Source organism: Marmota monax, unplaced genomic scaffold (assembly GCF_021218885.2).
Source record: "Marmota monax isolate L192 unplaced genomic scaffold, Marmota_monax_Labrador192_F-V1.1 WCK01_AAM20220418_F8-fsc00036, whole genome shotgun sequence".
Lineage (NCBI taxonomy): Eukaryota > Metazoa > Chordata > Mammalia > Rodentia > Sciuridae > Marmota > Marmota monax.
In genome coordinates, this window is record NW_026694491.1 from 11433016 (window position 1) to 11459086 (window position 26071).

At 33.5% G+C, this 26071-nt stretch overlaps 1 protein-coding gene across 2 annotated transcripts in view; it reads left to right on the forward strand.

Moving 5' to 3' along the window:
- Positions 1–25661, forward strand: part of CUNH12orf50 (chromosome unknown C12orf50 homolog) — a 29186-nt gene extending 3525 nt beyond the window's left edge. The window contains exons 3-12 of one of the 2 annotated variants that reach the window (XM_046419226.2): positions 10665–10823; positions 11881–11958; positions 12039–12152; positions 13652–13762; positions 17732–17839; positions 19085–19201; positions 20555–20659; positions 20900–21103; positions 22631–22723; positions 25449–25661. In XM_046419226.2, the coding sequence (XP_046275182.1) occupies positions 10665–10823; positions 11881–11958; positions 12039–12152; positions 13652–13762; positions 17732–17839; positions 19085–19201; positions 20555–20659; positions 20900–21103; positions 22631–22723; positions 25449–25474 (1115 nt within the window). In that variant the 3' untranslated portion in view covers positions 25475–25661. The remainder of the gene's footprint in view (positions 1–10664; positions 10824–11880; positions 11959–12038; positions 12153–13651; positions 13763–17731; positions 17840–19084; positions 19202–20554; positions 20660–20899; positions 21104–22630; positions 22724–25448) is intronic. The other variant, XM_046419227.2, reaches the window with a different exon arrangement.
- Positions 25662–26071: the final 410 nt, after the last annotated feature.

Genomic DNA, 26071 nt, shown 5'->3' on the forward strand with positions numbered 1-26071 from the left:
TTTTTGCAATTTAAACTTAACCTGCTAGTGAATTTAAAAAGGTTTTAAACTCTTTTGAGAGATTTAAAAGTTGCCAAACCAAAGATTTTCAAGAAACATTCTAAGTTCTCTGATTATCATTTCAAAGTTTAAAAGCAAATAACTACTAAACCAACTGAGAATGCTATGAAAACATAGTTCAGTAAATATTTACTATAATTACAAAAATTCCCTAAGGGTTTATGAGTACATTTTCTGTTTTCTTTGCAAGCATAGTAAATGCTTATTCTTTCTCCCACGGTATACATTAGAGGTTAGTGTACTCTGAAAGACCAACTATTCTTAAAACAGTCCTAGATTTTTTTTTTTCCTTTTAGGTTATTGACTTTTCAAAAGAGTTTAGGCCAGTTGCTGTGCAGAATATCTTTTTAAGATTTTTTTTTATTATTTTTTGTTTGTGTAATTAAGATTTGAATAAGACTAACTTTTACAAGAATATGCAAAGATAACAATCAGTATATTTTCAAATCTATACAAGTGTTTCTATTGCCCCAACCTAATTATTCTCTGTAGAGTTTCTTAAAGAATTAGTGAAAAGTAAAGAAAAAGAATTAAGAATCTCTGCCCTGTGAATTTTACAAAAATTAGCACCATTTTTTACTCTTTCAAGCACAAGGGAATGATAATGACCAATTTCCATTTGAATAAAAACAATTTGTTTGAATAAAAACAATTTATTTAGCAAGTAATTGACTGACGTATTTATGCAAAAGTTCTTAAAACCTGTGTTGCATTGCAGTTGTATTTTACCCGTGAAAGCTATTTATACAAGAAAATATTGCATTATTAAAATAAAGTACATGACATCTACTTTAAATAATTTGTTTTGAAAATTGATAAAGCACAGATGAAGTTCATGTTTGCAATGTCTGGGCTTGATGTATTGTAATCTATCATAAGTACTAATTGAAACTTTCTTGGTTATAAGCGATTGTGTACCACTAAATGTTTAACAACTGGATCTTACCTACCCATCCTCCCTCACATCCTAAAAATTAAACAAAAAGTTAAATAGTCCTAGTTTGTAGTATTTACCAATTACTAAAGAGCAAATATTTGGCATAGTAGAAATTATGCCCAACTTCAGGCTACCAACGTGACATAAATTAGCAGCAGTATTGATGAAAAATTAACAAGCTGGATGTGGTTGCACACTCCTGTAATCCCATAGTGGCTTGGGAGGCTAAGGCAGGAGATCACAAGTTCAAAGCCAGCCTCAGCAATTTAGAGAGGCTCTGAGAAACTTAGTGAGACTTCTTGTCTCAAAAAAAAATAAAAAATAAAAATAAGTGTTGGGGATGTGGCTCTGTGGTTTAGTACCCTTGGGTTCAATCCCCAGAACAACAATAAAATTAAAAATAGGTTCTCATACTGATCTGAGTTCATTTCAGCACACCACTGTTGTAGGAAGAGAAAACAGCTCAATTCAATTTAAAGGAAAAATGGACAGAGCTGACCTTGGATGCAGGGTGAACTATTTGCCTTCCTCCAGGGTGAACTATTTGCCTTCCTCCATATAGTGTAGTTGCCCCAGAAAATCCAGACATAGAACCTGTATAAGCAAAGGTTAAGAACACTGATTCTAGCTTAGACTGGGTTAAAATCTCAACCTGCCACTGCTTTCCAATGTAACCTTGGGCAACTTAATCTCTGTGGCCAAGTTTTTTTCTTCTGTGTGATAAAAATGGCAATAGTACCCATGTCATGGAACTGTATTAGACAATGGATTCATATCTAATAATTTAGGGCTCTCTTCAAAGAGTAAGTTCTTGGTAATTAGCATCATTGTCATCATCATTTTAAATTAGCAATTTTAGAGGAAATTTCCAGTTAAAGCCTTAATATAAAATCTTATCTACTGATGTGAAAAACATGCTCATCCCTAATAATTTTTCAGGTCAGAGGAAACAGCTAATTTCTGGGGTCAAGAAGGCTATCTTTAGTCAAATTAAATTAGAATGGAAATGAGAAAAAGGTGATTCCCCTAAGGAATACTGACAATACTTTATGTAAAATGAAGGAAGCAATGACTACAGAGTAAGGAAAATACAACAAATGCATATTACATAATATTAAAAATATATTGTTTTCAAAAAGAGTTATATGAAATATATCTGATCATACCAAAATTGATCTTAGTTACATAAAACTATGTTTTGGGTAAATCAGGGTAGCAAAAATTGTGTATTTGTATAAATTCATGGAAAGAACATTATACTAAATCCTTAAAATGTAAAGACCATTGATATTTGAGGTCTTCTAGAAAAGTTACTGCAAATCGAAAAACACATAATGATATATATCAAATTCTTAGCACACCATTCATTGTTAGAAAGGTAAACTTAACCAGCAAGTATCTGAAATTTTATGTCCAATTCAACCAATAATTTTATAATCATATTTCTAATTATTTTCTATTCACTCTTTCCAAATCTATCTTTCTCCTTCTGATGTATATTTTAATACAGTGAATGAAAAAGTAATGTGCACTGATCTTTATTTCTGATGAACTATCCACTAAAACATGTTGATTCAATTTTTTCATCATCGCAAAGAATGTAATTTCCAGCATTTTATAGTACTGACATTTAAAAATAAAAGTTTCATCACTCAAGTCTTAAGTTCATCCAATTACATTTAAATTAACATAATGAAACTAGAAAAGAAGCTTGAAATCTCCAAATATAAAGTAAGGAGATGGAAATTTTAATTACAGTGATTTGATCAGTATACATTGTATACATATGTTGAAATATCATATTGTACCACATAAATATGTATAATTATTATTAAAGATTTAAAAAATGTTTAGATGGAAATGCTAGCTATACTGATTTGATTATTATATAACATATATATGTATCAAATAATCACATTGTAACCCTTAAATACATAGAATTTAAATAATAATAATTAATAAAAACATAAAATACCATAATAATTTGGTATTTAAAATCTGTTTAAAAATAAAAGTATCAAACAAAATTAAAACAGGTTCTAAAATTTAATTGAAATGTAAAAAGTGAGGAATAGTCTAGACATGCTTAATATAGAGCAGAATGATAGAATTTGTTCAACCAGATATGAAGACCTGTGAAGTGAAGGAGATTTAAAAAACAGCATATAGTGATAAGAAACAGATATACAAACAAATGAAACAGAAGTGACAACTGGAAGCTGACCCCTGCATAGACGGAAACTTGATTTGTAATTGGGTTGTAGAGATAAACAGTGAATGGATGTACCATGATTAATTTATATGCTCCACTTTTACTGAATAGCCTCACAGATGAGGACAAAATGGGTTTAGAGATGTAAAGTGCTTCTGCAATAAATACCTAAACATATGAGAATGGCTTTGGAACTGGGTAAGAGGAAAGAGAGTAACTTTGAATCTGGTAGAAACTGGAAGTGTTCTAAAATAAATATTAGAAAAAGTCTATATTGCTATAAACAGAACACATAGGGCAATTCTGGTGAGGACTCAGAAGAAGAGGAGAACTATATAAACTAAATCTTAGAGATCATTTAACTGCCAAGTAATCATTATCAGAATACTAGTAGAGATATGATGGTTCCATTCTGATAATGTCTAAGATGAAAATGAGGAATATCTTACTGAAGAATGGAGGAAAGACCATCTTTGTGAAAAGTTACAAAGAACTTGTCTGATTAGAAGCCTTGCACTAGAACTTTTAGAAAGCATTTAAAAGTGATATGCCAGGATATTTGGGAGGAGATGTATCTAAGCAAAGTGCTTAGATAATGTGAGATAAAGATGGAGTTTATAACTAAAAGGAAGCAGACATTAAAGATTTGGAAAGTTCTCAGCCTGACAAAGTTGAAAAAGTTTGTTCAGGAGAAAATAGTAGGGGTATGGTCAAGTATCATTTCATTAGGAGATTAGTATGGATAAAAGGAAGCCAGATGCTATTTATCAAGACAATCATCAATGTTACCCCTCTCCCATAACCTGGAGTACTAAGGACTGAGGAGAAAGGGCTTTGGGTACCCATGGGACCTCAGCATTTGCTACCCTGATAATTCAGGTCTCTGTTTTCTGAATTTGAGTGCAGTGCTCCTCAACCACCCTGAATATTGTGCAAGCAGGCCCAGATACAATTCAGGCTGCCCTTCTGAAAGGTACCAGCCATAAGCCTTGGTAGTGACCATATGGTTTTCAGAGGATGCTTCAGAGAGACCCAGACAGCTTGGGCCGTGGAAGAAAGCAACCACTAGGGTAAGGCCTGGTGCAGCTTTGTGGGCAGGCCACCATAGAAAGCTTGCAAAGGGAAATGCCTAGTGGCACTGTAGAGTGGAACCAGCCCTGAGATCCCAGAACTGTAGACCCTGCAATGTTCAATTCCAGCCTTCCAGAGCTGCTGTTGGGTTGTATCTGGTTGGGTTGTGTCTGGCAAAGCTGTGGGTATAGGGAGAAGATGTAAAGAATGAAATCTTGGTGATACAACATCCACCCCAGGGTGTAAAAGGCAGAACATGGATTCAAAGAAGGAGATTGAATGTTTTCTGTTTGGGGTTTTGATTTACTTGGGATGTATTACCACTTTCTTGTTATCTAATTCCTTCCATAGGAATGTCTGTCCTGTACTTGTCTACAATTGTATTTTGGAAATATAGAGCTTCTCTGGTTTTACAGGCTCCTAATTGGAGAGAGTTATATGATTTACATATTTAAATAAAACTCTTGTAGAATTTTGAGTTGATGATAATCAGTTAAAATTTCAGGATGGAAATAACACCTTTAATATATGAGTGGGACAACAATTTTTGGAGCCCAGGACAGTATGTTATAGTTAGAATATTTGGGTATCTCCAAAATTCATATTGAATCTTCATGTCTGATGCAATAGTATTGAGAGTTAGGGACTTCAGGAGGTGATAGATCTGCAGGGCTCCTCCAACATGAATGGAATACAGGACCATATAAAAGAGGCTTCCCACAGAGTTAGGCTTATTTTGCCATTCTGTCTTCTGCCCTGTGAGGCCATATAGCCTATCTCATCAAGAGGATGCACTAACAGGTGCCGTCTTGGAAGCAGAGACCCCTCACCAGATTCCACACCTGACAGCATCTTGATCTTGGACTTTGCACTCACCAGGATGTGAGAAATAGATTTTTGTTGTTTATAAATTGCCTAGTCTTAAGTATTTTATTATTTCAGCACAGATGGATTAAGGCAATTTCTAAAAACAAGTGTCCAGAACTGACATGTTATTCTAGTATTTGCTAAGACACAGACGGTAAACATTTTATAAGCTGAAATAAGATGATGCCTTACTTTATTTATTTTTTTAAATAAATGACAGCAATTTATTTAAAATTCTTATTACACATATACAGCACAACTTTTCATATCTCTGGTTGTATATAAAATATGTTGACACCAATTCATGTCTTCATACATATTCTTTGGATAATGATGTCTATCTCATTCCACCTGCCTTGCTAATCCCCTTCCCTCTTCCTTTCCTTCCCACCCCTCCATCCCATCTAGAATTTATCTATTCCTCCCAAGCTCTACCTCCCTACCCACTATGAGTCAGCCTCCTTATGTGTCAGAGAAAACATTCCACATTTGTTTTTTGGGGATTGGCTAACTTCACTTAGCATTATCTTCTCCAACACCATCCATTTACCTGCAAATGCCATGATTTTATTCTCTTTTATTGCTGAGTAAAATTCCACTGTGTACATATGCCACATTTTTTTTTATCCATTCAAGGATGATGCCTTACTTTAATTAGAAAGGTTCAGGGGTTTTAAATATCTAATAGAAAACCTCTCATCTAGTAAAAAAATCAGTTTAAAAATTTATCCACAGGTTTTATCTAAGATGTCAAGAATAGTTTGGCAATCCTATAAATAATGCTTTGTATAATTAAAAAATTGTGAATCCAGGAATAACTTTTCAAAATGAAGTTGTGAAGAATTGCACAAATTTGTTCTTCAGTGAAATAAACCACAGTTAGTAAAAATTATATATTAAAAATTTAAGTCTCAGCCAGGCTTGGTGGCATACACCTGTAATTCCAGTGGCTCAGGGGGCTGAGGCAGGAAGATCAAGTTTCAAAGCCAGCCTCAGCAACTTAGTGAGGCCCTAAGCAACTCAGTAAGACAGACTCTGTCTCTAAATAATATTTTTAAAAAGTCTGTGGATGTGGCTCAGTGGTCAAGTGTCCTTGGGTTCAATCCCTGATACAAAAAAAAAAAAATTAAGTCTCTAGATATTGTCCTAAGGGCATATGGTGAATGATGTAATATTTTTGAAAACCTACTAAATCTCAGTAAGAACAGCAAGTCTGTGATATTAATATGAGCCACAACCTTTTCCTTTTACCACTTCCTACTTATTGTGACACAGCTCTACTCTGAGTGAGTGGATCCAGCTACATTAAAAAAAAATAAGTTGGACTCCCCCCCCCACATTATATACAAAAAGTAACTCAAAATGGACCAAAGAATGAAATATAAGAAATGAAAGTATAAAACTCTTAGAAGAAGCCTTGGGTTATACAAAACTTCCTGAGCTATGACACCGAAATGATAAGCAACCAAAGAAAAAATGGATTGAATCTCAAAATTAAAACCATTTTTATTTTAAGAATGCCATCAAGAAAGTGAAAAGAAGTAATCCACTTAAAAATTTTTTTCATGTTCTATATGATAAGGGATATAAATCTAAAATATATAGAGAAATCTTACAACTGAAAAAATATAAAGACAACCCCATTACAAAATGGTAAAAGGACTGAATAATATTTCAATTATATGTATTCAGAGAAGATACCTATAAATGGCCAAATAAGCACACAAAAAGATGATGATCATCATTAACCTCTAGGGAAATGTAAAGCAAAACAAAATGAAATGTCAATTCACACTAGGATAATTTGTTTTTTTTTATTAAAAAGATATACAACAGTCATTAATATGGTATTATGTAAAAATGTGGATGTGTAACCGATGTGATTCTGCAACTTGTATTTGGGGTAAAAAATGGGAGTTCATAACTAACTTGAATCAAATGTATGGAAGATGATATGTCATGAGCTTTGTAATGTTTTGAACAACCAATAAAAAAAAAGATAAGTATTGACAAGGATGTGGACAAATTGGAATCTTTATATGTTTCAGTAGGCATGTAAAATAGTGCAGTGCAGCTACTTTGGGAAACATTTGGCAGTTCCACAAAAAGTTGAACACGGAGACATCATATGTTCCAGCTATTCCACTCCTTGATATGTCCAAGAGTTGTGAAAATACTTGTCTATATGTACACAAATGACTGCCTTAACAGTAATTATAACATATAAAAATTAGAAAAAACCCAAGTGCCCATGGTAAATAAATGATTAATGGATAAAATGTGGTATATTCATACAATGTAATGCTATTTGTTGTAAAAACAAATAAAGTGCTCTTATATGCAATAGTATATATGAATTTTGAAAACATGGTAAGTGGAAGAAGTCATTCACCAAAGATCAGATGTTATATGATTCCATTGAAAATAGATATCCAGAATGGGCACATCCTTAGAAACAGGAAAATACATTGGTAATTTTGTATAGCTGTGAGATTGGGAGAAAAAATGATAAGTAACTGCTAATCAGCATGTATTTGTTTTTTGGAGTAATCAAATGTTTTAAAATTGATCATTGAGATGTTTGCACAACTCTGTTAATATACTAAAAACCACTGGGAAAAAATGATGAATTTTACACTTAAAATGATAAATTATATGACGTGAATTATATTGCAATACAGCTTTATAAAAATATGACCCTAACATTTACTGTTTTGATTAATCACTAAGTATTTTCTTTACCACTAATGACAATTCTTGGTAATATATATTGAGAATTAACTAAGACCTTTATGCTTAAATTCATGTTTTGCTTTCAGTTATTTACTAGTCCTTTCAAGAAGGAAATGCAAACCAAAACTACATTAAGTTTTCATCTTACTCCAGTAAGAACTGAATTCATCAAATAATACAGATAATAATAAATGCTAGTGAGGACAGGGATAGGGAACATTTTTATACTGTTGGGATCGTAAATTATTACAACTATTATGGTAGTCAGTGTGGAGGTTTCTCAGAAGACTAAGATAAAACCACCAAATGACCCAACTCTATTACTTTTTCAGTATTTATCCAAATGAATTTCAGTCAACATGCTATAATAATATATCATATTCATATCCATCACAATTCACTTTAGCCAAGCTATGGAACCATCCTAGGTGGTTAAAATGGAGGTTTATTCTGTCATAAATGAATGACCTTATGTCATTTTCAGGAAAATTAATGGAAATTCATAGCATTATATTAAATGAAATAAATCAGATGCAGAAAGTCAAGAGTTGTATGTTTTCTCTTACATGTGGAAACCAGAAAAAATCTGGGGAAATAAAGAGGGGGAGAATCTCATAAATATAGAGGAAAGACCAGTAGAGAAGAGGAAGGAGATTGAGGGAGGAGGAAGAGGGAGAAAGGGTACTGGTGAATTAAATTGATCAAATTATATACAAAGTATGTACATGTATGAATATGTCACAATGAATCCTGTTATTATGCACAATTTTAATGTACCAATGAAACATTTTTAAAAATAGTGGTATATTCTTTAACAATAGTCCAAAGATGTAAGAAGCAACATTTTCAATAAACATTTTTAATTACTACCACATTTTACTACGCATTTGAATTCATATCATTCCAATATGGATACCAGTGGCATTTTTTCTAACACTCTGTGTGTTAGTTTTCTATTACTGCTACAACAAATTATCACAAACCAAATGACCTCAATGATTCTGGTTTATTATTCTGTTCTATAGGTTGCAAATTTGACACAGATATCTTTGGGTTAAGGTGTTGGCAGGCTACATTTCTCCTGGATTCTCTGGGAGTTGATTTCTTGGGTCATATCATCTGACTTTCCATTGTTGTGTTTCTTTTCCTGGTTCTCTTCTACTTTCTAAGATTCTTTTTGATTACTTTGGACCTACAGGAATAACCCATGACAATCTGCCAGTTTTAAGGTTAGTTGATTAGCAAACTTAATTCCATCTTCAACCTTAATTTTCCTAGCATATTATACAGCATATGTGGAGGGTTTTGAGATTAGGACAGCTTTGGGTGGGGGAGCATTATTCTCTTCCTCATACCATAATTTTCTCCTGGTAGTATGGTATATAAATCAAGGTAATGAAGACAGCTCTTTTGGTTCATGGTAATTTGATAATCAGTAAAGGAGGATGTGTCTTTAGAGTAATAAATTTCATATAATAAATTTTAGCCTGGGTAAAGGGTAGGCCTTTATTTTGTAAAGCAGAGAAAATGATATTGTGAACTGAGGCCTGTTTTCATGAAAACCAATTATAGTGGAGAAATTTACATGAAAGGTGAGGATCTGGAATAGGATTGATTGCATCTGAACTATTGGAATGTCATGCCCAGCAAACAACTTACCGTAATCCAGTGTTTTAATTGGATGATCATTGATTTAGGTCAGTGGTTTCCACACTTGGCTGTTTTCTTAATTACTGGAGACATTTAAAATGGGTATCATATTTCCAGGCTTTAATCCAGACTGCCAAATCAGAAGCTCAGAAAGCAGAGACCCCAAAAGTATTTTGCATCATTTCTTTAGGTGATTCTGATCATTAGCCAGATTTGATAAAAATTGATTTAGAGAAAAAAAGGAACTTGATTTATAATCACAGAAAATCCATGAGTTAGCTAGCTTTATTGTTTTGGGATTAGTTTTCAAAGCTAAAGTGCATTTAAGTAAGACTTAGAGTCTTGGCCACTGTAATCAGTGTCCAGCCAGTAGACAGATCTTGTAGTTATCATTCTTTCATTTCCAGGTTATATCTGCCAGCTGCAAAAACCTAGACTCATTGGATCTTTTCCTTTTTTTTTTTTTTTTGGATATAATCTGCCATTATTTTAAGTTCTTTCTTTTTATGAGTCAACCTTTGTTAGGTATTGTAATCTGATAAGCAAATTTTTCTTATCTTTCAGATCTAATATATAATTACAATGACAATTATGATCAGTTTGCATTTGAAGATGTGGAATTACATCCCAGTAAACCTTTGTTTTAAATTTTTTAGTTTTAAGTTGAAGATTCATTAAATACACCCTATCTACCATATATCATAACTTTGCCACACAGTATATGGTGGAATGTCAGTGGGTTACCCCCGTCATTGCGTTGCTGGCCGGGAGCTGTGAGTTGTTATCACTTTAAAAAAGTATCTACTGCTTACTGTTAACCTTGGGAAAAATATCAAAATTTGATGTATGGTTTCTACTGAATTTCTGTTTCTTTTACATCATTGTAAAGTTGAACCATCATGTTGGGACTGCCTGTATGCCCAAAAGTTCTGATGTACCAAATGGCCATCTACAGTTTATGAAGTGGCACCTTTTTCATGAGTTGTGGGCAAACTTTTGATATTTATTTTAAAATGGTTTAATCACCTTTCTAAAATAAAAAATATATTTTAACATGAAAGCACTGGTTGGTCATGGAATATACTTACCATAAGAGATGTCTTGAAGAGACTGAAATATTAATTTTCTCTGTAGATACCACACTACAGAAAGAAAGTCAGGAAGGAATTCCACCGGTGAACCACAGTCAGGAACCTCTGAAACCTCAGGATAACATAACACGACCCATTCATCATCCTTTAGTTTTAAAAACTAACTTTGAGGATGAAGAGGAGGAAGGAGAGGAACAAAATGGTTAGTAAACCTTTCATCAGATTATAATGCACATCAAAAACCTGGCAGTATTTTTACATAGTTGTTTGTCTACCAGAGGCTTATGATGTAATAATATATAGGGCAGATTTTGGTGAGAAACTCATTTTAATTTTATTAAATAAATAATTATGTTCTGATCTGTTCATGTCTGCATATGTTTGTGATCATTTGGATTGGAAGGTTGTGCTGCATGATGACTGGAAGATTTCGTGTTTATGTGCAGATGCTTGAAGAGATGCAAATGACCTCTCACATTCATATATAACAACTGTTGCAAAACACATTGATTACATGTGTGTCATCTGTTCATCTGCATATCTATTAATCATCTGTTTGTCTTACAAAGAACCCTTGGCATTATGAAAATCTATAGTTTATAATATATGATGCATTATCATCTGCATTATCCCAGGGGATCCTCACAAGAGTATGAAGAGGATAAGGACACAGGTCTGCCTTTCTTCTTTTCCTCTCTCTCTCTGTTTTTTTATATGGTGCTGGTGATTGAACCCAGGGCCTTGTGCATGAGAGGCAGGCACTCTACCAACTGAGCTATATATCCCCAGCCTCTGCCTTTCCTCTCATAAAACCACAGCACATGGTGTCTGCCAGTATGTACATCCAAGAGAGACATGTAGGAAAATAAACTTCACTCTGTCTCTTCCCTGGAACATGTCCTCCTATGGGTTACAGGCCACCAGTGCCCTTGTGCTTAGGAATGCACAACTATTATTTTTAGCACGTTACATTTCCACATCTATCATCGTACATTTTCCTCCAGACAACATCTCAATGTGTGAGTCTGTGCCTTCAGCTTCTTATATATGATTAGTCATATAGTTTTGTCTTGACTGATTCTAATGTTTAAAATGATAACAATTAGAAACATTTATGAGTATGTGAATTTCTTGATTTTAAAAGCTAAAAAATATAATCTATCCATGAAAACAATATTTGGGATTTTTCTTTCTGATTTGCAAATTTTCAGATTATTTGGATTTGGGACAATTTAATTTTAAAAAAATATATCCTATAGATGCTTCTAGTTTATGGACAAAGACTCCTGAAGAAATTGAAGAAAAAAGAGCAATAAAGGAGATGTGTTATAAATCTGGTAAGAAATCAAACATTTGTGGATTTTTCAGGACTTGATGTGATGCACATACTAACCATTCTTTTCTTATGGGAGATTAGGTGAATACTATAGATTTCAAACTCCTCCAGATATTTCATCATCAGAAAGCATAGCTCCTACAGTGGAAAAAGAGCTAGAAAAACCTTTGGAAAATGGCAGTGAATTGCAGGAAGGTAAGAAATGAAAAGGCAACATTAAAAGTGACTTGTAAGAGATACTTGGTGTGATAGAAAGTAAATTATTTAGTATAATGTATACTAAATGATAAATAATGCATCAGGTTTGAGAGTGGGAAGGAAGTGTTTTTTACTCACTGACCCAAATTTTCTATGAAAAGCTGCTATTAATGTAATGATATTTTCCTATAGGAGCCACAGAATAGATAGACTTCATAAACACATGGTGACACTACACACCTCATGCAGTAATCCTGTGAGCCATTGGCTTTTACAATCTTATTTGTGAAATAAATCTCCCTGTGAAATAGGTCTAGATTTTTTTCTAAACAGAAAAAGATAACCAAGTCCAAGAAAGTCAAAAAGGGCATCACAGAATAATAGGGTGACAGAGCAAGGCATATTTGTTTATTAAATGAATATGTTCTATATACCAAACAATTTTAGTACAATTCTGGTGGGCAGAATTCTTAGGTTCTGTCTTTCATGGAACTTTTCCTTTGGTGTGGTGAAGCTGACTTTGCTGTTATTGAACATTTTCCCCTTGAAGCGCAGGATAAGAAGAGCATTATGTTCTGGATACAAAACCAGGAACTCAGAGAAATCCATGAATGTCATGTATTTACATGGTTCTTTTGCATTTGCATTTAGGGTAAGCTTAAAAACACATTTTGTAGGAGTAGGAGAGAAGTGAGAGAAGTGAATGCCTCCCTGTTCCTGTGGGGGAAGAGAAAGAGAAGAGAGAGAGAGAGGAGAGAGAGGAAGAGAAAGAGAGGTGCAGAGAGAGAGAGGTGTGTATGTGGTAATGTCTAAGGATCAGGATGACTATAAGAAAGTACAGGATAAACTACCTACTTGCTAATCTGTAAGGGGCAAACTATTTGAAAATATGGCAGTAGGTGGCAGCAACGAACCATCAAACAGATGGCAGAATATGGGAAATATCTGAGGAGGAACAGATTGCAGGCCTGCACTTCAGACAAGAAAAAAAAAAGTTAGCAATAAATATTAAAAATGTAAGATTAAAAATCCACTTATATGTATTTTGCTTTAAAAGATTTTTTAATTTTTAAATAGTTTTAGCTAATCCTTATGCATAAACATTATGTATACACAATAGTGTTAATTTATTTAAATTTTTTAAATTGCCATTTGATTAGTAATACAAATAGGATAATTAATTTGTTTGCTGCTTTGTTGACAGTTACAATGTTTGCTTAAAACTTGTGTATTTATATATTTTTCACTAGATCACAATGCAAACAACGGTTGTATTAGCTTTTTTTTTTTTTTTTTTTTTTTTTTTTTTTGAGGTGCTGGGGATTGAACCCAAGGCCTTGTACATGAGTTGCATGCACCTCTACTAACTGAGCTATATCCCCAGCCCTGTGTTAGATTTGAATTTATTTACTTTCATCATGAATTCTATCATTGACTTCTTACTTACTCACCTACTGGTTCCTGGAGTGACTATTTCTTTTCCTCCTTGTTTCTAGGGGATGGTCTTACAGTTCCAACAAAATTTAGCCTATTTGAAAGGCAAGGTGAGATAAAAACATCATTGGATAGGAAACCAAGGACTGACATTGCTACTCTAGAAAATGGAGGTGAGTTAATTTGTAACTAGATGATTCTGAATATATTATCACCACAGGAAATTTTGTGTCATTTTGTTTTTTGGTCTTTTTCATGTGTAATGCAGGGTGTTGGAGGTACATTTGAAAATCAAATGCTTTCAAAGTCTTGTATCTCTAACAAATGTCTCTAGGAATTTATATTCATTGTGCAAGATATTCATTTTTTTGTATTTTTATTAGAACTGATTTTGTGTGTGTGTGTGTGTAGGTTCAACTTCTGGCTCTAACAAATTCAGATATTAAGCATGTTGAACAAGCATTAAAAGCAATAAGCTGGTTGAACAACCATTCCAAAAGAATGTTAACTGTAAATGAAGAGTACAAAATTAAGCATGTGCAATATTATCATAGAACTATAAACACAAGAGGGCCCTAATAAATCCTTTGAGTTAGGCTATGTCAAGACAGATGTATTTAAATATACATATGTATTTTATTTGTGCCAAGGCATCACATCCTAATTGTGTACTGTAACTTAAACATTTTGAAACCTGCCTTTTAGCATAAGCATTTCAGAAAATCCTTCCTCTGACAGAAAATTCTAAGCTTTAACAAAAAGATACAGAGATTTTTGGATAAGGAAAAAAGTTTGTGGCTGGGAGGAAGAATGTGTGAGGGAACAGGAAGGAGTTTAGAAGGTACTGGTAAGGACCAGTGCATCTGAAGCGCATTGGTGATATTTTCTGCAGTTCCAGCTTCAGACATTTTTAGTCATTTTCTTCTGTCAATTCTTTTTTCCTGGTGCCAACACAGTTTGATTCTTTTCTTTCTTATGTCTGCAATAGTTTCAGTCTAAAAATTTCATTTGGGTTTCTTGAAGCAATAAGCTTTAACTGTAAATGAAGAGTACAAAATTCGGACCCACTGCATCCAACCAGCTTTAGTTGTACATTTTGGTGAAATATTATTAAATCATATGATACTTTTTGTTAAAAGGTTATTTTTTACTACTAGTAAAGTGATGTTTTCACATAAAAAATAAACTTTCCTTTATGTTGTGACACCAGGAATGTATTTCCTACTTAATTGGGTCTTAGAAAATGTGAGACTGTCATTGTACTTTTATTACTCTGTATAATAATAATAATGTGAGAGCAATAAGCGATTGAACAACCATTCCAAAAGAATGTTAAGATTCTGTCATTTGGGATAACGGGTTTCCTCATTTCAGGATATTCTTTATTTTTATTTATTTTTTAGTTGTTGATAGACCTTTATTTGTTTTTAAATGGTGCTGAGAATCAAACCCAGTGCTTCACACATGCCAGGCAAGTGCACTACCACTGAGCCCCAGCCCCAGCCCGAGCCCTGTCATAGTCAGACCTGTTGATTCTTTAAGCATTATAATGATCTGTGTGTTCCCAGACAGACGAATCTCCTGGGTATTGAGAACAACATAAACATATTTAAGCCTCCAAATTGATAAAATATCCTTCAGAGGAAGAGGATAAAAATTTAAAGTTATGACTGATTAGTCAATATTCAATTTGAAGAAAAACACTTTAGTCTTATTATTTTAATGTTTTATTGAGCTTTGAATTTAATAAAGTATGTAACTCTACTGGTATATAGCTCAATAAAATTTTACATGCATATGCATCCATATATAACCATATTTGTGGTACTACAGAGAGCTTCTCCTTTCCAAGTCAAGGGTCCCTCTTAATTGTAACTACTAATCTGATGTCAGTACCATAGGTTAATTTTGCATTTCCTGACCTTTACAGAAGTTGAAATGTACAGTTTATACTCTTTTAGTTTGAATTATTTTATTTATCACTAGTTGTATGAGGCTGATCTATGTTGCTCCTTATTACAGTAGCTCTTTTACACTGCTGTGTAAATTTCTATATGTATACAGATGTGTGTATGTGAGTGTATATAATGAGAGATAATATATATACATATACATATATAACATATATTATATGTGCATATACACACAGACACACTGTCAATACACACATACATGCAGTTGATTATTATTATGCATATAGTTATATTCTATAAAGTTGACATGAACACTGAATTAGTGAATATTAAACCACTGCTTCTAGGGGAAATGTGTGCACACACACATATACACATATGTATCTTTCATGGATTAAAATAATTTCTATTAAGTTATAGAAATAACTCATGCTGGTGGAGTCTATTTTCTTTTTTTTTTTAATCAAATGGAAAACAAAGTTCAGAAGCATTAGGTGACCCTTCTGAGACTGTCCTCACTAAAAGGTGTTGGAACTGGAATTCAAATCCCCCCACCTGCCCTAGAGCTAAATTCTTGTCCATGATGTGCTGTGCCCCCTAATGCCTCCATCCTCCATTCATCTCTGCATGAAAACTAAAACAAAAAGGCTTAGCCTAAAAGCTTATTAGACCTCATCTAGGAATGTGTGGGTCCCATAACAAATTCTTTTACCTCTCTACTTGTGTTTGTGAAAAACTATGAAAGCCCCAAGAGTACTGATAATAGGGGTTTGCTGGAAATATTTTCCAGTGTGTGGTTTCTGTGGATATTCATTCGTTTACATGTCTTCTAAAGGCATATGCACTCATTTTTTGTGTGTGCTGGGGGAGAATGCTTGCTCTATATCCTTACCAACACTTAGTAGTTTCAGATTTTAGCTACTTTGGTGGTTTGTTAGTGATCTCACATTGTGATTTTAATTTGGATTTCCCTGATTGTTAATAATGTTGAACACATGTTCGTGCATTTATTGTCCATTTTGACTTCTTCTTTTGCCAAGTTGTATTTCTAACATCTCTAGCCCACTTAAAAGTATCATTTTCTTGTTGATTTCACTGGGTAAATTTGGATCCTTTCTGCCAACTTCTTTTTGTTTATTTTTTTAATTGTACCTTTATTTTATTTGTTTTTACGTGGTGCTGAGGATTGAACTCAGTGTCTCACACGTGTGAGGCGAGTGCTCTACCCCTGAGCCACAGCCCCAGCCCCTCTGCCAACTTCTTGTCCTGCTTAGTAATCCTCTTCATCTCTGCTTTTAACTCCATGTATTAAATTTCTACTTTCTATTTGATAATTGTGTGAATTGTCTGATTAAATTCCCCATCAGTCATTTTTGGATATTAGTCATTATTTTTTCTAACTTTCTGTTGTTCCCTATTAGGAGGATATACTTCATCTTCTGGTTTTTGGTCAATTGTTCTGTTTCTTAATGTACATTCTAATTTTAATTACATGTTGAACATTGTGGATAATAATGATTTGTAGAGTATGAATGAGGTTGTTTTCCCACAGGGAAACTTTTTTTTTTTTTTTTCCCCGCAGGCAGCTAAACTATGAATGAGCAGGACACCTCAATTATGTCAGGCTTCTGACAAATAGCTAAGATAAGTCCACACTGAATTATTAAGAGTAGTATAGGAATATAATTAAATGTGATGAGTCATTGAAAGTACTCAGTGGAGGGTGTGACACATAGAAAAATGCTCCATAAATATCAGCTGTTATTCTATTACTTCCACTGGTTTTTCCACAGGTTAGTCCAGATATGGTTGTTATTTTAAAGAAGGTTATTTGAAATAAATATTTGATTTTAATAAAGGGTAACTTGTGTGGTGAAGGATCTAAAAATTTTGTATGTAAGTAATATTTAAAGCAACTATGGGTATTTACTCTGAGTAGCTGTAAAAGATTGTTATAAGTTAAAGGGGAATTAATTTTGTGGAATATGTACATTGTCTTGCAATTTTCTATATGTAAGTTTGAATATCGGGTATTCAGTTATACCTACACATTAATACTTATGTATTCATGTAAGCATTTTTGATACATGTAGAGAATAGGGATGGCATCGCTGAAGTATTTAAACAAAAGCAGACAAAGGGATATTGTGGATGATATTCTTGTGTTGAAAGGTAGCTTTGTATCACTTTTTGCCATTTGTTGCTTCTGACAGTAAGTTTTTGTCTTAGGAGGTGACTGTTATGTTCCACAAAGGATCGTATTTCTTGGAGTAGATGAAAGTGAAGCTTTAAGTGAAGAGAAGGAAATCACCACACCAAAATGTTCAAATAATAAAGGTAATGAATCATTCAATAATATTGACCCTTTTGTAATTTGGATAGGTAAATTAAACATAAAGCTTGATTGTTATAGAAACCAGTATAAGAGGGGAAAGTAATAAATCACAGTATCCTTTGAATAGGAGTGAGGTTCCAGTCCTGGCTCCGTCCCTAATTGTTTAACCTTGGAATTTAAACATTTTTAGCCTCAATTTCCTACTCTAAAAAATTAGCCTGTTGGGCTACATAATTTTTAGGAGCCTTGCTAGCTCTAAAGTTATTGATTATCTTAGAATATAATACCACATCCTTTTTCAGTGTTCTTTTCCCAACTTATAGCAGAATGACTAAATTTTTTTAGAGTGTGATCATTGCCAACTGTAGTTTATAAATAATTGAGAGAAACAACAAAATCTATCCTCAATAGTTCTATGCTGCTTTTACTGAACTTGGGAGCCTCTCTGCTTGAGCACCTTTCTTAGACCCAGCCAAAATGTACTGCTAACCTCAAATTAGAGGGATTCACATTTTCTATAATTATTATAAAATGTAAACCCATTTCATCTACTTTTTTGCTGACTATTAAATATCCTCAAGCATAAAGTTTTTTGTGTTAAAATATTTTAATGAAAAGTCATGTTAATCTCTTTACCTTTCTGATCAGAGTTGGAAAAGTTTTGTCCAATTTATCAAAGAAACTCTTTAAAAACTATACTAATATGGGAGGCATCAGTTATATATGACTATTTACATTTAAATTAATTAAATTTAAAAAGATTAAAAATTCAGTTTTCAGTTACATTTCAAGTGTTTAGTAGCCACATGTAGCTAGTGGCTACCATATTGAACATCATAGATTCAGAACATTTTTATCATTGTAGAGAGCTAATTGGATAGTCCCACTCCAAAGCATAGAGCAAATAAAAGTTGTTACATTTAAATTATTTTTTCAGAAAGTCAATTATAAATGGACCCACTTGTAAAATTAACAACCTTTTAATTCTTTTGCATGAAAACATTAAAAATATTGCCACTATTATGTTATTTATGTATGGAAGAATAATGCATGTCATTCCAGAGTTTTATCAGTAATATTTGAGGTACAGTCTGGCAACTATGAAATTTTAATGACACTTTCTAAAAATTAATATACATTTATATCTCTAAAGAGGTGTGTCCATATAATGTTTGAAAACTGAAATACCAACTTAAATGCTTCTTTTACTAATATTGACATTTTATTTTTTTAATTTGCTTTAAAAGATAACAAGGACAGTCCTCATCCAAAGCGTTCCCTAACTACCCGACTAGTACCTACAACGCATGTATTAAATGCTACTGAGAATATCAGTATGAAGTGCAGAGAGGGCCCCTCTTCAAGTGAGACATTAGCTCTATCACTTTTAGGCCTTAAATATATGTGTCTTAGTGTGGATTTGTTTTGCTTATTTGAAATAGAATTTTAAAAAGAAAAAAAGAGATGGTTTGAAAATTATTCAGGACTGAGAATTAAGGACAAAGTATTCCTGTATTAATTCTAACAATGAATCGTGAAGTAGGTCCTAGTAAATTTTATGCTTTCCCACTAGTTTAATATAGACGTTAAAATAATAACATACTACTTTCAGAAGATTCACTAGTATATAACATTTACAATTTTCCATGTAGGGAAATATATTGGCAATACATTGGGTTTTGGATTGTTTTTCCTGATTTTGTTTATTCTTGCTATTCAATACTCTGAACTATTTATCTTTATACATTAAGACTTGTGAATCTTCCTGATTCCTTTCTTGTTTCCTTCTGGCCCTTATTTCATTTCTTGAACCCCTAAAATAATTTTGGTTTCCAGTGAGACACTGAAGGGGAACAATTATGCCTTTTCCTAGGAAACCATGTTTGGTGTCGTGGCACTTGTTAAAAATACAATTTCTAACTCCCAGGCCTGAGAGCTTGGAAACAGAGGCAGGACATGATATTGAGGAGGAGGCAGTAAATCAGAGCTTCGTTGAGGGCTTAAAACTTAAACTGAGGTTGAGAGCTAGGGCAAAGACAGGTTTATCAGTCTACTGTAGAGAGCAAGTGTAATCTACACAGTGTGATTGATATTCATTTCCTTTGCTCAGTAGACACTTGTGAATAACAGAATGTCTCCATCTACACAATGATTGTAAGCTTCCCTGGAAATATTTAACTTAGAAATTCCTGGAAAATTAAAAACTCATATAAAACTTTGATGTAAAAAGATGCAAGTAAAAAGTGAAAAATTTATGAATTTAGTATTTACAAATTCTGGTTTTTCAGTAGTTTGACCAAATCACTTGTATATACTCAACTTCTTAAGACTTTAAAAGGCTTTTGGACTAAAAGAATACAAAAAGATTTATGTTGAAAAAATTACTTAAAAATAGCACTATAAAAATGAAATTTATAGTTATATTTGGGATGCATTTTTATGTTCTTTTAAAAGAATCCACACAGGCCTTTGGAAGGAAGCTTTTTTTTTTTTAAGGAAAGCTGCTTGCTGAAGATTTTGTCAGCCATTTACATGATAGTTTTTTTGTGTCACTTAACAGTAAATATCACCCTTTGTTTTAAAAAGTAAAGTATTGGGGTAGTCCATTTTTTTTTCTTGCTTGGTTTTTGACTGCAAAGATATCTAATTAACACCTACAGTAACTTTCACATGAAACAATCTCTTTAAAAACTGTAAAAAATTGTATCTTCTCTAAGTGAATGATGTCCAGCCAGTGAGGAAGCCTCATTTTAAAGGTGTGAAAAAAAGAAAATGGATTTATGATGAACCAAAGAACTTTCCTGGCTCTGGAATGCGGAGAGGTAAAGGGTCAATATATTTCATGTTTCTAAATTGTCATTTAAAAAGTGGTTAGATATCAAATATGTTCTTTGTGGAAAACAGCTTACTGTCATGTACCATAAATGTTAGACATCAACCTAACTCCTCTAAACTTAATTCTTTTAGCTTGTGTTGCCTTCCATTATACTATCAAACACTAAAAGTACAATATACTTTTTATGGATGTGAAGCCAGTTTTATCCTTCACTTTTGTTTTATAGCTGTACAGCTCCAAAATCCCAAAAATAAAATGAGTTACCATCATAATAATAAAAACCGAAATGCTGAGAATTCAGCTTATATCCACGTTCAAAGAGATGCTGTCAGGACTGTCCCACTGAATGCACCGCCCCGCAGCAGACCCCCGAGTGGATCCTACCATAAAGCTGATGTTAACAAGGAACCCAAACTCAACCTCTGTTCAGGTAAGGCTCCTGACTGATGTGGTTTACTGTGTCTGTGATTGCATTCCCATGGAATTTCCTGATGGATTGGCTAATCCTCACTATTATACCCCATCCCCCTCTTCTTTTTCTGGGTTGTCATCATAACATGTGAAGGAGAGGGAGGATTTCTTCCATGTGCAGTCATGCACATGATTTAAAGGCTATGGAAGAAAACTCACGTTGGGTGCAGATGACTTGACATGGTACCTCCCTGGAGTTATGCCTCAGAACACTGTACTTTGTTCCCCCTGGACAGCTTCATTTCACCAGGGGGGATTGTTTTTTAATGGTTGACATTTTCTTGTTCCACTAACTGCATTGTTCAGTTATCACTGTCAGGCTATTCTTTAGGCCTTCATGATTACTTTCTGAAAGGGTTACTTTGGGGGTTAACTGCAATATTGTTGACAACCTCTCATCTCTCCCACCATGCACAGATTGCTTCTAAATCATTTCATCATGTAATAGGCAAAGTCATAGTGTATGTCAGGAAGTACAAGGCCACAGGGGATAGAGAACCAAATCTCTTTTCTCCCTGTCTCAGAGGAATTTTGCTGTTTTGAAGTTGGTTTTCATTTTTCTCAATCTAACAAAAAACGCCACTTAAAATTTCTTTAATTTCATGTTTCTGTCTCTCCATGTTCACAGTGTCGTCGGTAAAGTTTCAAATGTTATGTACTTTCGAAAATCTTAGATTCTTAGATTCTTCAACAATTTAAATAAGAAGTTAGCTTTAAAGTATTTTTCTATTCATTTTTAGAATAAACTGACATATGGATGTCAGTTCTTAGATGAAACTGCCCCTTAGTTTTCTTTATAATAATAATGATATAATAATAAAATAATAAATAATATATTAAAAATAATATAAAATTATTTTATTACTACTTTACTCTAAGTGGGTGGCTGAAAAGACTACAAGTAATAGAACAGTTTGTTTGCTAGGATCTAGATTTTTGTGAAGGTGCCAGTAATTACACTCTGATGTTTTTGGTTTTACATCATTAATGCAAATGTCAACAAGGGGAAAAAGCAAATTCTTTTTATTGTTACCAACCATGCTTTGAGAACCACAGCTTCATAGTAACACATGCAAACACAAATATAAGTGTTGGAAGTCAATTAATGGAAGGAAATATGACTTGGGCTGTACCGCATTTAAAAAAAATAAAGCTCTACAAAAGTAGCAAGATTTTGTGTTAAATTACAATAAAGCAAGGCAGTGAAATATTTTGGTTGTATCCAGACATCACCTTCTTCTCCAGCTTGCCTCATGGGAGAGAACCTTATTTGAGGAATGGGATAGTCAATTAAGAGATCCATAACCATGATCAGTGATAGCTTAAGTGGTCTCATTTATATCCCTGATGCCTTAGCTTCGAAATGTTAAAATGAAATATTTGGAGAATAGCTTCACTGTTGAGATGTTTGTAACTTTGAAACACTCTTGGAATATGATTTTAAAGTTAGAGAATATTTAGTAGTAGTCTTCTTTTATTTTTTCAGACAAATATATGTCAACTTCATATAATGGTTCAGCCTGGCGAAAACGAATTCCTTTTTCAAAACCTTATTCAAAAACTGAAAAAATATATCCAGGTAAATATTTACTTTAAGGTATCATGTGATTCTGAAAATGAATGACAAGTTTTTAAGTTCAAGAAATATTTTAGAGAAAAATTTAAATGAATACAACTTTCAAGATATATATGCACACTTATTTACTTGGAGTTTTGAAATTCTCTTGTCTATTAGCAATTTAATTTTACCTTGTTTTATTGTGTTCCTCTTTGCCAATTTTTTTTAACTCAGGACCTCATGCATGCTTAGGAAATCACTCTACCGCTGAGCTACATTTCCACCCTCTCTTTGCCTGTTATCAGAAAAACTTTTGATATAATTATTTTCCTTATCAACAGGAATAGTAAGTAGGTGCAGCAGTTGTATACAATGTTTAGATGTATCCTTTGCTACACTACAAGACAAACATATTAAACCATATTGTGGTACAAATAAGAGGCAAAGCCTTGCTATATATCTACCATAGACAAATATAGACTGATTTGGATGACAGGGCATCCAAGATGAATTTTCTCAGCCAGAAGGTGCCAAGTGACTGAGCTTTCCACCTGGTAGTACTTTGTGCTATAGGAGGGAATTGGGGATCCCAGGAACCTCCTCAGGACAGAGGATTGTAGGAGTCCTGACATGAGGTTGATCTTTTGTTAAATAGCTTTCTGTCTTTTCCTAGCTTGAAAGGGAGTGGGCAGTAGATTTGGAAAACTACACAGAATAAAATTTCATTACTTCTCAGACAACTGAATCTTTCAAAAAAAGTTTCAGACAAAGCTCTTATCTATACAAATATCCCAGAATTTTCAAAATAGTCTGAAATCTATAAGCTCTTTTATTAGTGCTTCCTGGAAGGAACCAGAACACATCCAGAATAGACATTTTCCCTTTCCCAAAGTGATAACTGAACTGTAAGGTCTTGAAAACTTTTTTGACTGCAACTGCGACTCAGTTCTTAGACCTATGTATATATTATACACTGGAAACAACTGTCTTTATTTCCTGCCCATCTTTTCCCAAATTATAATGTTCTGTAAAATAACTCTGTTGCAGGGCTATTTAAGTGACTATATTTTCTTTTAGCTTTGTTTTTCAAGTGATGATGGCATTTAATTTGGGGTGAGGGAAGGAGATAAAGATGAATATTTTGAATGAAGTTAGTAATTGTTGAGATACAGCATTTTCTCATCTTGAGTGAAATTAGCAATTTTTGAGATACAGCGTTTTCTCCTATGGTTTCCTTCTGGAGTGAGATGGTATTTGGAATATTAAAGGATGTAGTCTCCCTGACCCCTTTCCGGTTCCAATGAATACTCTTGTATCCCAATTGCTTTCTCCTTACCCATCCCAGATAAACATGAATCATACAAGAATTGTGGTAAGAATCAGAAAGATGCTCTTGTTGTTGAGTACAATTGGAGTGGGGGGTTGGTATGCAGCTATAATACTCAATTGATGGTCTTTGCCAGAGAGATCAGTACAAACCAAGCCCAGCATTCACCAATCAAACCCTTGTTAATTAAAGTACGGTCTGAGGACCAACTGTAATGATATCACCTGGGAGCTTGCTAGAAATGTGGAATCTCCATATCAGACCTGTTTTGTCAGAATTTGCATGTTAACAACATCCTCAGTTGATTATAGGTACGCATTAAAGTTTGAGAAACCTCCATTTAAGACCCAGGCAAGTCAAGCCTATTGAAATTATATTCTCTTCCTAGCTGTCACAGAGCAGCAGACATTTCCCTTTGTTCCAATACCAGAAATTAGTATCAACAGCAAAGAGATGGGGTAGGGAGAAACCCCTAAGAAAAAATTTTAAATGTAAGTGTGACTTAATATGAAAATAAGTGACTAAGAAATCACTTGGGTTGGACTAAATTTTTGTGAAAAGAACTGGATACATTTTCCACATCAGTAAGAATAGGGACTTAGTTTCTAGAAATTAAATGGATGTCATAAATTAAAAACTTTTATAAAGTTAATAATCTATCATAAAATAAATTTTGTTTTCTTATTTGCTTTTGATTGGGAAATAGGTAACTCCAGAACTCATCTTTTCCATTTGTTGTCATTGAAAAAATATGAAGAGAAAGATTAGCTTGTGTTTTTCCCCCATATGTTCTTGCTAGGGCATAGAACAGCAATTTCAATATTTCCCAGGGGACAGATGGACTGCTAGAGGGAAGGAGGCAGAAAACACAAGCTGCCACCAGTCTGTTCATCTAAGGCTCTGGCAGCCAAGGCCAGAGAAGTGTAAATGGGTGAGAGGAGCCTTTTGGGAAAATGCTGTTGGATTCTATGAGGACAATGCAGAAGGAGAGGAAATTGTTGAGTGTCTGTGGGAATCAGGGCTAGGAGCTGAAGGCAACTAGAGACATCATTCTCATTGCCAGCTTTCCCTCAAGGCCACATGTCCTTTCTGATAGGGATATAGCTGACGTGAATGGCAGTGCCTGTCTCTATATTATGGAATGTTCATTCTGTTCATTGTGAATATCTCAGAGTGCAGACTTATGTATAGTATTATCTCCATTCCATTCCTCCTCCCTCTAAATTCAATACTCAGTAAGCACTGAAAAGAAGTTGATGAAGTTTGAACGACATTTTGAAAATTTATGAGTAAAAGCAAAAGCTTATTTTTTTTTGCCTTTAGATTTTATGGTAAGTAATTAGGAAAGGAAATATGATTATTGAAGTCCTGAAAAAGGCTGGAAAAGAAAATAAAATATTTTGTGTATTCTATTATTAGAGCCAAGAAGAAATGGTAGCAAGTAAACTTGGAGGTTGAGAGAAGAGAAAAATGAGAAAAGAGATAAGTGCCAGCCATCATCTGATTTACAATCAACAATGAAAATTCAAAGAATGAGATATTCAAGTACTCCATACTATATACTGGATAGCCAAAGATGATAAAATGCAAATTCTGAAAATAAGATGCAGGAAGTACATTGTGCTCTTTCAAAACTGATAAAAATGCAAATTACAAACAGCTGCCTGTGTATTTATGTAGGTCTGGAATTTATTCAATGCATTACCACAACATTTAATAAAGTTTAAAAGTTTGAGAATTAAAATCATTCTTTAATCATAAACCAAGTTAGATCGTACAGATTGTGGAGTAAAATTATGCCTTTGATCTCTATTTTGCAATACTCTTAATGGAAGGAATCTCACATTTTCTTACTTTATCGAAATTTTAAGCTGGGCCCTAAGCAATAATAATACACAAATCATAAACAAATTCAGTGAAGCCTCAGGGTTACAGTCTGATGATGAGTACATCTGAGGAATTTCAAAGAATTACACTTTGATGTGTGGTAGGAGACAAAGTTGGTTTATTATGCAGGGTAGTTGCTGAACAACATCTTTTAA